Raw genomic sequence first — 14,227 nt, 5'->3', positions numbered from 1 at the left:
TGCTACATTATAAGTACATCAAGATATTCCTGTCAGCCAGATTAACGGTTTAAAAAATCAGAAAAATGTCTTAATTTTCTTCCCAAGACTCAAAGCCTGTGATATTTTCTATAGCTCATGCCTTGCCACTTCGTTGTAATGTGCCAATATATAGCAATAATGGAAAAACACCAGTACATTCAGAATTTAAATGGCAAATTCTAAAATGCAACAAAAATAAAAAAAAATACAGGAAGAAGTCCTCTCTGACAACGTCTGAAACTGAGCTGGGCTTCCACAATGTCTTTCAACATAGGGTTAAAAAAAATCAATTTCTCACCACTGTCACCCACGTTAAACATCAAATACTAAATACCCAAATCTCTTATGGATATAAAGTCTAGCACAAATATATTGTAATTACATGGGGTCCATGTTTAAATTAAACGAACTGAAACTCTTATTTCTCACGACATAGAAAGAGGCTGTTAGGCCCAGTCTCTGAGGGCTCTCAGTGCATTCCCATCAATCCCCTCTCCCTCATTTATTTGCTAGGACTCTATCCTCTCTTGTGTGCCCATCAACTCCACACTGATCCTCCTACAGTAGCCAGATAGCCTGCCAACAAGTCTTTGAAATGTGGGAGGAAAGTGCAGCACCCAGGGAAAAAATGCATAAGCTCATAAGGAGAACATGCAAACTCCACACAGACTGCACCTGAGGTTAGTATCAAATGCAGATCATTTCTAGCTATGCAGCACCAGTGCTATCTGCTGCACCACTGTGCTGCCTATTAACTGCACTGGGATTGATTTATGAATTTGAAACTTATATTCCAACACAAACTTCTATTGCAGGAAACATCTGGAAACGTACTTGTAATATCAGAACACATACATTAAAATTATATCTTGCAAATAGCTACAATATTAGATCATAATACAAACAATAAATTTTATTGTCTCCCAAGTTTAATGCATCTCCAAAAGGAATCATATTTTTTGGATACAGTTGCAAGGACTCAAATTAATCTTCACCTCTTGAATCCTCATTCAAGTTGCCAATGTTCATGGTCATGGCTGATCACATCAGTAGGCTGCTCAGACAAGGGGCATTGTCACCTGTTGCCAATCTAACTTTCATTAAACCAGTTAGGCAACAGAGACCAATTGCAAGTTCTACATAGAGTCCAGTTAACTTGGCAAAGATTGGGGACCAAAATGAAAAGTTTCCCGAATCTGGTTAAACACACTGAGCAATGGAGGAAGCTGCATTTTATATCCTTTTGTTTAGAAACAAACTTTATTTGATTTATGTGAACATACAAATGAAAAGTAGGGATAGGCCACATGGCCCCTCAAGCTGCTCTGCCACTGAATAAGTTCATGGCTGCTCTGACTGTAACCTCAGCACCACACTCCCCCCTTTGTCTGGGTTAACTTTTCAATCCCTTACTCATCAACAATCTATGCACCTCAGAAATATTTAGACTCTACTTCCACATATTGAGGAAGAGACATCCAAGACCCCATGACTTTCTAAGAAAAAAAATATTGCTCTATCACTGTCTTAAATGGTCAACCTCTTATTTTTAAACCGAGGTTTGGATTCTCCCACAACAGGAAATTTCCTATCCACATCCACCCTGTAAAGACACCCCCTCCCCCCCCAACCAAGAACTTCTATGATTCAATCAAGTCTCCTCTACCCTTCTGTACTTCAGTGGATATAAGCAAACTTTCTTCACAAAACAACCTGCCCATTTCAGCTTTCAGTTTTACAAACCTTCTCTGAAGTGCACACTGACAGTGCCTTTGGAGATCCAGTGACCTGGATAGGATTCTGACCTCAGGTGTTATCTGTGTGCTCGCACTTCTCTCTATGACTGTGTGGGTTTCCACCAGGTACTTTGGTTACCTCCCATGTCTCAAAAGACATGTTGGTTGGCTAAATGACTACTGTAAGTTACCAAAAGAAATGTTGATACACATGAAAAAGTGCAAGTTATAAGGCTACAGGGAAATAAAGAAGGGGGCATAGGACTTAAGGAGTTACTCTGCTGGGAGCCAGAACCTGACGCACTGAATGATTTCTTTCTGTATCACAGTAAGGAAGTTAGTTATAACATCATTTCCTAAATAAGGAGACCAATACTGAATACAGTATTCCAGATGTGGTATCACCAAGGTCCTATATAAGTGAAACATGACCTCCCTGATTTAGTATTCAATTCTTCTAGCAATAAGCAATACAATTCTTAGCTTTCCTATTTACTGTAACCTGCATACCAGTCTTTTCTAAATAATGCACTAGGATCTGTCTGCATCTCGAACTTTGCAATCCCTCACTGTTTAGATAAGACACTTCTTTAAACATTTCCCTACCAAAATGAACAATTTTACACCCTCTCCCCATTATACTCCATTATATATTATGCTCACTCACTAAACATATCTATATCCCATTGTGGCCTCCTTATTTCCTCTCCAATCTTGTCTTGCCATCCATGCTCGGTGTTTTGGATTAAGACAACCACAATCCTATTCCAAAACCTCCTAAGAGCAAGATGGAGGCTTTCCTGATTAATGGAATGCAAAGGAAATCCTGACTTCATCATTTGCCCCAGGTAAACAGGCAAAGTAGGCAAAGCAGCAGAAAGACCATTAGAGGTAATACATACAACTTGTCAGTATCAACTATGTATCTCTGTGGAATGAAAGAAAATAAAGTGCAAGCCAGCTAATTTTTATAAGATCAAAGATTGTCTACGTCACAGTTGTTTTCAGCATTATGCAGTACATTTACAGAAACTGACCTTTGTCGTTTTTACATTCCTGTTTCCTTTTGTCAGTCACCTCCATTGCCTCGCTGTCATTTTTCTGTTTGATTTCTAACATAGTTTTTTTCAAGTTGGACATGCTGGATTTCTGCAGCGTTAAATACTCCTGCTTTAAATCCATCCACTCTTTCCTGGCAAAACAATTACATGGATAGGCAAATGAAAAAAATATATACACTTTTAAGGCAAGTCTTTAATGATAGATTGTCACATATTTTTTGTGCTTTTAAATAGGTTCCCTTACATCTTCTGTCACAAATAGTTCCATGGGTAGCAGTGACTTCAGTTTTTTAAAACTCATATTTGTCACAATGAATTTCAAGTAGCAATTTGTTTTCCTATTTAATAAATAGGTCAGGAAACACAAACAAACTACTTGAAGCATCAGAGGCCTGCTTTTTCTTGCTGATAAGCAGAATATCAAAGAGATCACAAGCAATGACTAGCAAAGAACCCAAACAGGAAGGCTACCTTTGTCCCAAATTCAAAGTAAACTGAGGGTAAAGGGGCAGTAAAGAAGAGAGCAAAGTTGATCAAGTTCTGATCTCTTCTCTGCTACTTGGGGAAAAGAATACGGTTGAAGGCAGAGAAACTGATCTCCATGTTAAAAAGCAGATGTTGCTGACTGACTTAATTTGAGAAATTTACTATTACTTCACAATTGTTCATCATGATCACCTTTCTTCGTTGTTACCCAGGCCTAGGAAAACCACAGCTAAGTGCAGTAGTTCACAGTTACTTTACCTGAACTTAGCCTTTTTTTATATTTTGCCACATGTCATTGGGGAAAGTGACGTAACACACATTTAGCACTAGGATTTTTAGTTTTGAACTAAGCTTCTGCAAAACGGTAACAAATAAGTTAAATGTTCCAAAGCATTACACGTGGGCAAGAATTCATTAATAATTTCACGAAAATATAACATTCTTTTTGTATACACCATATACAAAGGTGGTACCATTAAGTTATTCAGTTCAACGACTGCTATCTTAAATGCTTTGGGTTCAAGTATTATTCCAGAGACAAATACAAAAATTTCCATAAAGGATCTATGGGGAAAGACGTTGTATGATAACAGCCGAACTAACCTGCTCTGTAGAAGAATATGGAAGGATCAAAAGGCTATTTGAAAACAAATCATATATGTTACAGTTACTTGAAAACAAAGAATTGTGAAAATGTAAACCACTGTCTGTTGCAAGCCCTGCTGGTATATATTTTCTATTCGAGTATTTAGTAAGAAAAACCTGAGCAACAATAAAAATGCAGACTGATACTGTGGTACGGTGGGAGTACTGCACTGTCTTTTAGATGAGATCTTAAATTGAAGACCCAAAGTGGAATAAAATTCAGCTCTACTTCACTGATCCTCCGTTGTCTGCATTATTACACATGGATAAACGAATGTTTTGTTCTGAGAAAGCACATGGTGTGTTCCCCACGAGAACTTTAGTATATTTTTAAGAAGTTGATAGGATCACTTACTGTGACATTAAGAGTCATAGTAAGTTATGGCGTAGGTGTCCATACCAGATGCCAGAAAACTGATCTAATTTAATACTTATGAATGCAAAATTGCAGGACAGCATCTAATTCCTTCAATCTACACAGGAAAAGCTAGGTCTCCCTTCAATTCGTGGGAAATCAAGGATTCATGTGGAATAAGCAATGTATGTGCCAGGAGACCATTCATGGGTGTCACAAACTCTTTCTCTGTCTACTGAACTAAACAACAAACTAATTGAAAACGAGATGCATGATGCTACAAGTTTGAGCATTTATAACTCAAAATGGGAACATAAATAAAGTTTAGCAATCGATTAAAGTTAATATATTGATTATTTTGTGAAATTAAAATATCAAGTCATAGAAATTTGTGGCACAGTTATACCAGACACCACCAAATTGCTTCAGATTCCAGCACCTGTAATTTTATTTGTTTTCCAACACAACACTGATTTCCTTCAAAACTATTTAAGATTCGTCCAAACCATTTCTCTTAACAAACATTTACAATTTTTTTGTGTAGTACAAATCTGAAGTGAATCTTCAATGATAAAACAGATGTTGGCTTTTAATAGTTAACCGCAAATATTCAGAACAAAAACCTACTCAGCCACATTGTCTAGAAAAAATTGTGTGCTAATGCATCATTGTGCAGACTATCTTAATGCCATTAAACAAAAGCAGATACTGAATTAAGAACAACCAGTCTGCTGGTGATGGCCCCATATGCTGCCATTTACAGCTTGTTAACGTGCCGGCACCACCCACTGAGGCAAACAGGTCTAGATACATTGCCCAAACAATAGAAATTCAAATGTCCAGCCCCTTTAGAAAAGGTAGCTCATTAAAATCACTTTACCTGAAAGAAATATAAATATCAGTCATTGACAAGCTGAAAGAATCATTTAGTTGTGGAAGAGGAGGAAGGAAGGATGTCCTGACTGGAAGAATGCACTTTGGTAAAAACTCTTAGAGCTTCATTTGTTTAACCTCAGAATCAGAATATTATCAGTGATTTAGATGATGTGAAATTTGTTTTGTGGCAGCAGATTTCACGGCATCTTAAGTCAGTGATATTAACCATGGATAAGTTGCCTTTTATTAGCAGAGGAGCTTTCCTCTTGTTGAGATAATGATTAATGTGAAATGTGTCTCCTGTTACGTCAACTTAGAAGCCTTTCTGTGATAAAGTTTAAGTAAGTGCTTTTATGTTGAAGTAGCAGTGGATATTTAATTCTCTCCTTTATACAGCTACTGTAACTTGATTACATCTTAACATTTCTGACTGTAAGCTGCTATCAATTTAGAAATAGCTTTATCGGCATTAAATTTGATTGAACCATCTTTAAGGACATGCTAAAATTGGGTTAAAAAAATTTCACTTAATGTACTGCATGGGGAAAAACATGGAAACTGTTTTCTAACTAGATGGGAAAGTGCTGACAAAATTTAGGACACTGGAGGAAGAAAGGTTTTAACTAAAATGAATGGGGTATGTCAGAAATTTTGGTGAAATTCTTAACTCTTGAAAAGGAAAACAAGCTACAGTGCACCACCACTGCAATCGTGCAATGCTGTACTTCTTTAACTGGTATTGCACTTCAGCAATGGTGATGCACTGCCCAGTATCATCAGATTGTCACAATCCAACATTTGATGGAAGTGCTAATGACTTTAAATGTATTCCAATCATTTTAGATTTTTGACAAAATTTCCCCTTTTATGTGTCCCTGTTTTAACCCAGGTATTTATGCAGTACACTGTTGATAGTTACTCCAACAAGTGAAGCTTGCTGTCCAAGTTACATTAGTAAGTACTCACATGTTGGAATTTCTAGCCTACAGATTTGGTATTCAAAAGTTTGCAAAGGAATGGCATTTGTTGTATTTTCTTTGCCTGTGCTCTCCTGTTCACCTAACAGTAAAGCCTTCCTTTTTCAAAGCATTTAGTAAGTGCTTTTTGTTAGGGTAACAGTGGAATGCAATCACAGTGTAAGTTTTCCTTAAGTCTTTGGGTTAGTGCATGTTGGGTGTCTTGCATGAAAGCTGATGGGGCCTTTTGTCAGAAAGCACAAATAAAAAGCAGAAAATGCTGGAAACACTGAGCAGGTCATTCTATCTGTAGAATGAGAGAAGCTTAACAACTGAACAGACATTTTGTCAACTAATGACTGCTCTACCTCCTTTGCTGGAACCACTAAACTGGATTTGCAGGATGATCAACTTTAGCAATGTTTTAAGAGATCCTAATATGTAAGCATTTGCTGTGCAATCTAAAAATAAGTGCTTATCATATTGGGATTTCTGCAACACAACTTAATGCTTATTGTGCAACAGTTCTTGGTGCTTTCCATGTGAACAAATGGGCATGGCTTCAAAATGGGGGGGGTTCTGGTAGTTCTTTTAAGGACAAGTCAACTGCAACCTTGCTTTTGGATGTAAACACTGGTGTTTTTCTTTAAAAAAAGCAGGGGAAAATGAGAAACTGTTGCTTTAGAGCCTCTAACATGCGAGTGCTTGCCATATCTGTTTAAGTAAGTGCTCTCATGTTGGGATTTCTACCGTGCAGACACTCATTTGAACAGAATATTAACTATACTTTTGTAGATTGCTTTTTATAATTACACCAGGATCTGGACTGAACTGTGGCAAGAATTCCTAACATTCATGCACTTGCTGTTGCCAGTTGCTGAAGTAAGTGCTTTTATGTTGGGATTTCTCAACACATATTGCAACAATTATACTGGAATACAGAAGAAAGAAATCAGGATCCACCTGTACTGCATTATCCCAAAGATTTCCAATATGACATCCTCCAGTGGAAGTAATTGTGAGGTGGGGCCTCTAACACGTGAGAACTTGCTGTCTATGAAGTAAGTGCTCTCTTGTTGGGATTTCTGCTGCACAATAATACAACATAATATCTAAAGCACAATTATGAGAAGATATAAATGCATCTTAAGCTTTTTGTAGTTTTGAAGCACCAACATGGAAAACTTGCTGTTTTTTATTTTGTAAGTAAGTGCTTCATATTGGTGTTTTAAATTTATAAACCGCTTCTTCCCCTCCCATTTCCTAGTTTCTTTTCTTAATGCAGTACCTGACCACTCGCCATTCCAGTTTGAATCTGGCACTGGTAAAATGGCTAGATGAGGGATCATTTTTAAAATCTGAAATCCAAAATATTTCACTTACTTGGACAGTACTCTCAGAGGAATAACCTCTTCTTCTACCTTGTGTCTATCTTTGTGCTTTTTTTTCCGTTTTCTTTTGCTTTTTGACATGGATTCATCTTTTTTGTCACCTGAACCATGCTCATCTTCTGTTGAAACGTCTTTAAAAGGAATTTTAAAATGAAATTTAAAAACCAACATGAAGCAAGACTTAGCACGAGGTCTGGGTAGTATTCTGGGCACATTTGAAATTTACTTACCTTTGATTTCTTTTTCACTGTCAGTCTTATCTTTTTCTCTGTCAACTCTTCTCACTTTTGCAGAGGACACATCTTCCAGTTTTTCAGGACTACTTCTCTTTCGTTTCCTCCGACTGGACTCTTCTAATTTTTCTCGTTTACGAGTTTCACCTTTTGACCTAGCCCTGTAAAGATCTGGCACATCGGTTTCAGAACAGTCAGACGTAACTCTGCTCCCCTTCACTTTATCTGAGGCCTCAGTATGTTCTTTGTGCGAATGGTCCATCACCTCTGTAGTTGACTGACAAGAGCTTTCTGCCTTTCGAGATTTCTTTTTTTTCTTTTTCTTCTTTTCTTCTACATAGAGAATTGTTTTAAGATATTGTACTGAAATCTGAAAGAATTAACTTCATGACTTTTGCAAAATTGTACAGTACTGGATAAGCTGCTTAATAAGTCTTTACCTGGGGTATTGCAGTCACTGGAATTAAGCCCAGGAACTGGTTTGTTCTTTACTGTCTTGGGGAAAACACCAGGCTTTCGTGGTGCATCTTCTGGAGGATTATTCAGTAACTTGAAATAAAAATTTGAAGTTTCAATGAACTCAGCCTCTTTTATTTCGTCTATTTATGCACTGAACTACTCAACAAAATGACACTGAGCTGAATCATGGTTGTATTGGCAAAATGAACCTCACAGCCCAATAAAGGACATAATGGATTGAAAAGAGGGAAAGTTGCCTCACATATTTAAACATCAACATTTAAACACTTGCAGTTGTGCACCTGTAGAGCTACAGGATTAGGCTGGGTAGTTGGGATACTTATTTAATGGGTGTGCTACTGTAGTTCTGCTAAAATTGTGGTGCTGCTACAATTCTAAAACTAGAATCTCAGAACTACCACTGTAGCCCAATCTAGGTATGACCAGATTGCTAACAATTCCTTAAATTAGACCAATACTAAGCACAGCATTCCAGATGTTATCCAAAAGTCCTACATCAATGAAGCATAAAGAAGGAACTACTTTTATAACATTTTCCAAGCAATAAAAGGACAGTTTTTGTGGCTGTTAATTTACTCCAAAGGCAGACCTATCTCTGCTCTGCAAACTTTTCCATCTGCTTTTTTATTTCACATTTCTGTACTCTATTTACCAGATAACCTCTCTTTTCTAGCATCCTTAAACCTTCCTACCAAGTGTCCTTTGCCTTGATCAATCCATCCTATAAATTTCCAGCACTTATCCCTGTGGCAAACCACTTACATCCTGTAAAGAAGTCAAATTTAGGGTAATTTTGTTTGCATGCCAGTGACACTTGCACCGTCAGCTTTTATTTTCTGCAGTTACTTTATCAAATCTTCTGGTTTCCCCCCCCCCCACCAACATAAGACACACATTCCCAACATTACTTCCTGTTAGCAAAACCTCACTGACTGCATGATTACCTTGTGTCCTGTTGAATAGCTTCTAACCTTTCCTTGTGAAAAAATAATTAAAGGGAACAGTACATTTTCTGAGAACTGATTTCCTGAATATATTACCTCAATGGCTTTCTGGGCTCCTGATTTAGTTTCAAATTCCACAAATGCAAATCCTTTTGGGTCACCACTTGTTTTATAACGAGGAATGCTGATGTAGACTACGTTTCCACATTTACTGAATACACGGTCTATCCAGCTGTGAGAGACATTTTTGGGTAGCAATTCCTAGAAGCAGTGAACAGATGCGTTAGTTTAATATTACATACTCAATTGTAGTTCCTTATCCCTTATCATGAAACAGTAAGTTAGCAATTTTCATTCTAATGTTTTTAAAACTAACCCATGTTTCATTGCACTTCAAATGGTTCCTTAAAATGAATTTCTGTAGCCAACCCTGGTGCAAATTCTTTGTCAAAGACAACGCCATAAAATCTGAACAGGATTCCAAAGTTAATTTTAAGTTTCTGGATGTGATCAGCACTTTCATCTGCTTAAACAGCGTGCTGACTTGGTTATTACTTCAGATATGTTGTATTCACATTTGCCAGGCACCCTTTGCCAGGCACCCTAACAATGTAGACTTGGTAGTAGAAATGGCTAGGTGCCCTTCCCAAGGTATTTTAACAGAAATATAGAATGTAAAATTGCCTATGACTATGCTTGAAATAAAAATACAGATCAAAATTGTAATAACAATTTTCTTGGTCAATTTGCAGGGTCACATGGCAGTAGGTCATGCACCACTCCAATGGCTGTCCTCTGCTCTGGGAAATTCAGTTACTGATAATTAGGTTACTCATACATACCACATAAACAGTACGGTCGTCAACATCTTGTGGTTGGACTCCTAATGCCATGCGCCGCCTTAATTTTGTTCCTTCTACATTGAGCTGCAGATTAAGCATTTTAAAAACATTGTTTATAACCATAATTTATAGACTACATTGCTCAGGACCATAAAATGATTCCTTCATCTTGAACTTGCTATATTGATAAGTAACCACCTTCCATTTTAATGCTGAGTATCAATTGGGAGTGCATAAAACAGTTGATAACTTAATGAAGATATCAAAATGGGACAATGCAACTACAACTATCACGTTAAATAAACTGGTTATTTGAGATGCTTATCAGCTGTGATGCCTGTAGCTAAAGGATAAAGTCTAGGATGACTGCTGACTGCAGTTTTCTGGTTTCAATTTTTAAATCATTAGGTAACAATAAAAAAAGTTGCATTAATGAATGGGCTTACTGCCAAGCATCTATGTACCAAAATGTTTGACAACCAAAGTGGAAACTAACCAAAAACTCCAGTTTGTATTTTCAGAAGTGGAGCAACAAAACTTTTGCACCTTTAGCAGTTTCAGAAGGTTGGGGTTCAACCCATGTGTGTCTCCTATGTGGCTATTTAATTTATCCATTTCTCTTTGGAATGTTACAGTAAGACCATAAAATCAGAAGGCGGCCATTCTGCTCAGAGCTTACTGTGCCACCAGCTTTCCTTATTCTCACTTTCTGCCTTCTCTTCATAACCAGATCTTGCTCTCTAGTCTAGATGTCCCATGAGGAAAAATCCTCCCAGTATTTACCCTATCTAGCTCAAGAACTTTGTATTTCAATAAGATAACTTTTAATTGTTCTAAATTCCAGTAAATACAGACCCAATTGCTTCAACCTTTCCTCATAACTCCATACCTGGGGTCTGAACTGCCTCAAATGTTAATATAGTTTTCCGTAATGGTATTGGTTTATTATTGTCACTTGTACTGAGGGACAGTGAAAAACTGTCTTGCATACTATTCATACGGATCAATTCATTGCAGTGCATTGAGGTAGTACAGGGTAAAAATGACAGAATAGAGTTAAATGAGAGGACAAATTCTTCACTATACTCTGTGCACTTTCTGAGGCATCTGAGAATATTTGGCTTGTCCACGAGGATTCTCTTGAACTGCTTATAGGTGTGTTATAGAAAGTATCCCGATGGGTTGGTTGTATTTCAGCCCGGTATGGCAACTGCTCTGAACCATCAGAACCTGCAGAGCATGCTAAACAGTGCCCAGTCCATCAAAGGCACATCACATCCTCCCATCTGTCCATCTTCACACTGCATTGCATCAGGAAGAATAACTATTGTCAAGGATGCCTGCCACACTGGCCATTCCCTTTTCTCTCTACCTTCTAGGAGAAGATACAGGAGCTTGAAAGCCTGGACAACCAGACTCCAGAACAGCTTCTTCCCCACTGCTATCAGGTTTCTGATCTTTCAGATCCCCTTCCCAGTGGTGGTGCCACTTTCTCAAACCCTTAATTTTCTACATCTTCTGTTATGCTACTTAGCATTTCTTTTTGCTCTACCTCAGTTTGCACTATTATATTTTACGCCATTTTGTTGGTTTTGCGTTTGCTGTATTTATAGTATTATTACCATGTACACTGAGCTTCACAGAACAAGGAATTTCATTGCATCCTGGTGTATATAACTAATTTAAATCTGAACTAGCACCTTGAGTTGCAGTAAGACTTCCCTACTTTTATAATAACCCCTTTGAAATAAAAAGCCAGCACTCTAAAACCTTCCCAATTACCTGCTGCACCTGCATGCTAGCTTACTGTGTTTCATGTACAAGGACTCCTAAACCATTTTGTGCTGCAGGCTACAATTAAATCCACCATTCTTCTAGAAAGTACATTTTGGATCAATTCACACTACAGTGTAAAAGAAATATTTCCTCATGAAATCTTTGCCACTTCTGCATGTCAGCTTAAATATGTGTTCTGTTTACCAAGCCATCTACCATTAGTTTATTCCTTTTTACTCTCTAAACAACTTTATCAGATTTTCCCTTATTGGTGAAGTCAATCACATCCCTGGAACCAAAACCATCGTGTCTTTTCTGAAATATTTTGCCCAGAACAAGATAAAATACTACAGTTTAGGTTAAGTTCCCCATCCAAAAAGCCTGGACTTATAAACATGGTCATCTACTGAGTTAATCTGTCCTGCTACTTTTACATTTATGCACAATCACTTTCTTTTTTACACATCTTTTGAAATTGTACCATTCACTAAACTACTGCCTCACCTCATTCTTGCCAGTATTGCTCATATTTTTATGTTGTTTCATTTACTACATTCCATAGCCTGTTTGGGTTCTCGTGAAGTTCACTATCACACTGCAGTTTACTGTACTTCCCAGTTTTGCAATTTCTAAATGCTGCTTTGAACACCCAAGTCATCAACGCACATCAAAAGTAGCCATGGTCCTGGTCCAGAACAGAGAACAGTACAGCACAGGAACAAGCCCTTCGGCCCACAACATTGTGCCAAACCAACTACATTAGTAATAAAATATTCAAGTAAACTAATACATTCTGCCTACACAATATCCATATCCTGCAATTTCCCTCACATTCCTGTGCCTATCTAAGAGCTTCTTGAACACGCCTATCGTATTTGCCTCCACCACCACCCCAGGCAGTGCATTCCAAGCACCCACCACTCTGTGCAAAAAAAAACTTGCCATGAACTTACTCCCATCACCTTAAGTGCATGCCCTCTGGTATTAGACATTTCAACCCTGGGGAAAAGATACTGGCTCTCTACTCTATGCCTTTCATAATCTTATAAACCTCTATTAGAATGCCCCTCAGCCTCCACTGCTCCAGAGAGAACAACCCAAGTTTGTCCAACCTATCCTCAGAGCACATGCCTTCTAATCCAGGCAGCATCTTGGTAAACCTGTTCTGCACCCTCTCCAAAGCCTCGACATCCTTCCTATAATGGGGTGGCCAGAACTGAATGCAATACTCCAGATGCGGCCTAACTAAGGTTTTATAAAGCTGCAGCATAACTTCCTGACTCCAACTCAATGCCTCGACTAATGAAGGCAAGCATGCCATATGCCTTCTTTACTGCCTTTTCAACCTGTGTAGCCACTTTCAGGGAGCTATGAACTTGGACCCCAAGATCCTTCTGCTCATCAACACTGTTAAGGGTCTTGCCATTAACTGTGTGTGTCTCTATACTTGATAACCTTTGGCCAGGTTGAACTCCATCTGCTATTTCTCCACCCATATCTGCAACTGATCTATATCCCACTGTATCCTTTGCCAGTCTTCCACACTATTCACAACACCACCAATCTGCATATCATCTGCAAACTTACTAAACCACCCATGTACATTTTCATCCAGGTAATTTATATACATCACAAACAGCAGAGGTCCCCATACAGATTCCTGAGGAACACCAATAGTCATGGTCCTCCAGCTAGAATAAGTCCCATCAACCACTAGCCTCTGTCTTCTACGGGCTAGCCAGTTTGAATCCAAATGGCCAAGTCACCGTGGATCCCATGCATCTTAATCTTCTGGGTGAGCCTCCCATGAGGGGCCTTGTCAACGCCTTACTAAAATCCATATAGAGAACATCCACAACTCTACCTTCATCAGTCACCCTCATCACCTCATCAAAAAAAATCAAGTTAGTAAGGCACGACTTGCCCTGCACAAAGCCATGACTGCCCCTAATTAGGATATGGTTTTCCAAATGCTCCTATCCCTAAGAATCCTTCCAGTAACTTCCCTACCACTAACCTGAGACTCACTGTTCTATAGTTACCAGGATTATCCCTGTTTCCTATCTTAAATAATGGAATAACATTAGCTACTCGCCAGTCCTCTGGGACCTCACCTGTTGCTAGACAGTACATGACGATATTGGTCAAGGACCCAGCAATCTCATTTCTTGCCTCTCAAAAACCTGGTGTATATCTCATCAGGCCCTTGGGACTTATCCATCTTAATGCTCTTTAAGAGACCCAACACTACCTTCTCCTTTATCTCAAACTGCCCCAACATATTAGCTTGCTCGACACTGATCTCCCTATCCTCCATGTCCTTCTCCTTGGTAAATACTGATGCAAAGTACTCATTAAGAACCTCATCTACATCCTCCACTTCCAAGCACATGTTCCTTTTTTATCCTTAAGTGGTCCTACCCTC

The 14,227-nt window shown here is 38.4% G+C and overlaps 1 protein-coding gene across 3 annotated transcripts in view; it reads right to left on the bottom strand.

Moving 5' to 3' along the window:
• The window catches only part of larp7 (La ribonucleoprotein 7, transcriptional regulator), a 36,931-nt gene that overhangs the window by 16,343 nt on the left and 6,361 nt on the right, over window positions 1-14,227 (bottom strand). For 2 of the 3 annotated variants that reach the window (XM_052010030.1, XM_052010028.1), the window contains exons 4-9: window positions 10,027-10,110; window positions 9,281-9,445; window positions 8,201-8,309; window positions 7,758-8,123; window positions 7,520-7,658; window positions 2,795-2,949 (exon numbers count right to left, since the gene is read on the bottom strand). In XM_052010030.1, the coding sequence (XP_051865990.1) occupies window positions 2,795-2,949; window positions 7,520-7,658; window positions 7,758-8,123; window positions 8,201-8,309; window positions 9,281-9,445; window positions 10,027-10,110 (1,018 nt within the window). The remainder of the gene's footprint in view (window positions 1-2,794; window positions 2,950-7,519; window positions 7,659-7,757; window positions 8,124-8,200; window positions 8,310-9,280; window positions 9,446-10,026; window positions 10,111-14,227) is intronic. The other variant, XM_052010031.1, reaches the window with a different exon arrangement.

This window comes from Pristis pectinata, chromosome 2 (assembly GCF_009764475.1).
Source record: "Pristis pectinata isolate sPriPec2 chromosome 2, sPriPec2.1.pri, whole genome shotgun sequence".
Taxonomy (NCBI): Eukaryota; Metazoa; Chordata; class Chondrichthyes; order Rhinopristiformes; family Pristidae; genus Pristis; species Pristis pectinata.
This window is presented reverse-complemented; position numbering and strand designations above follow the sequence as displayed.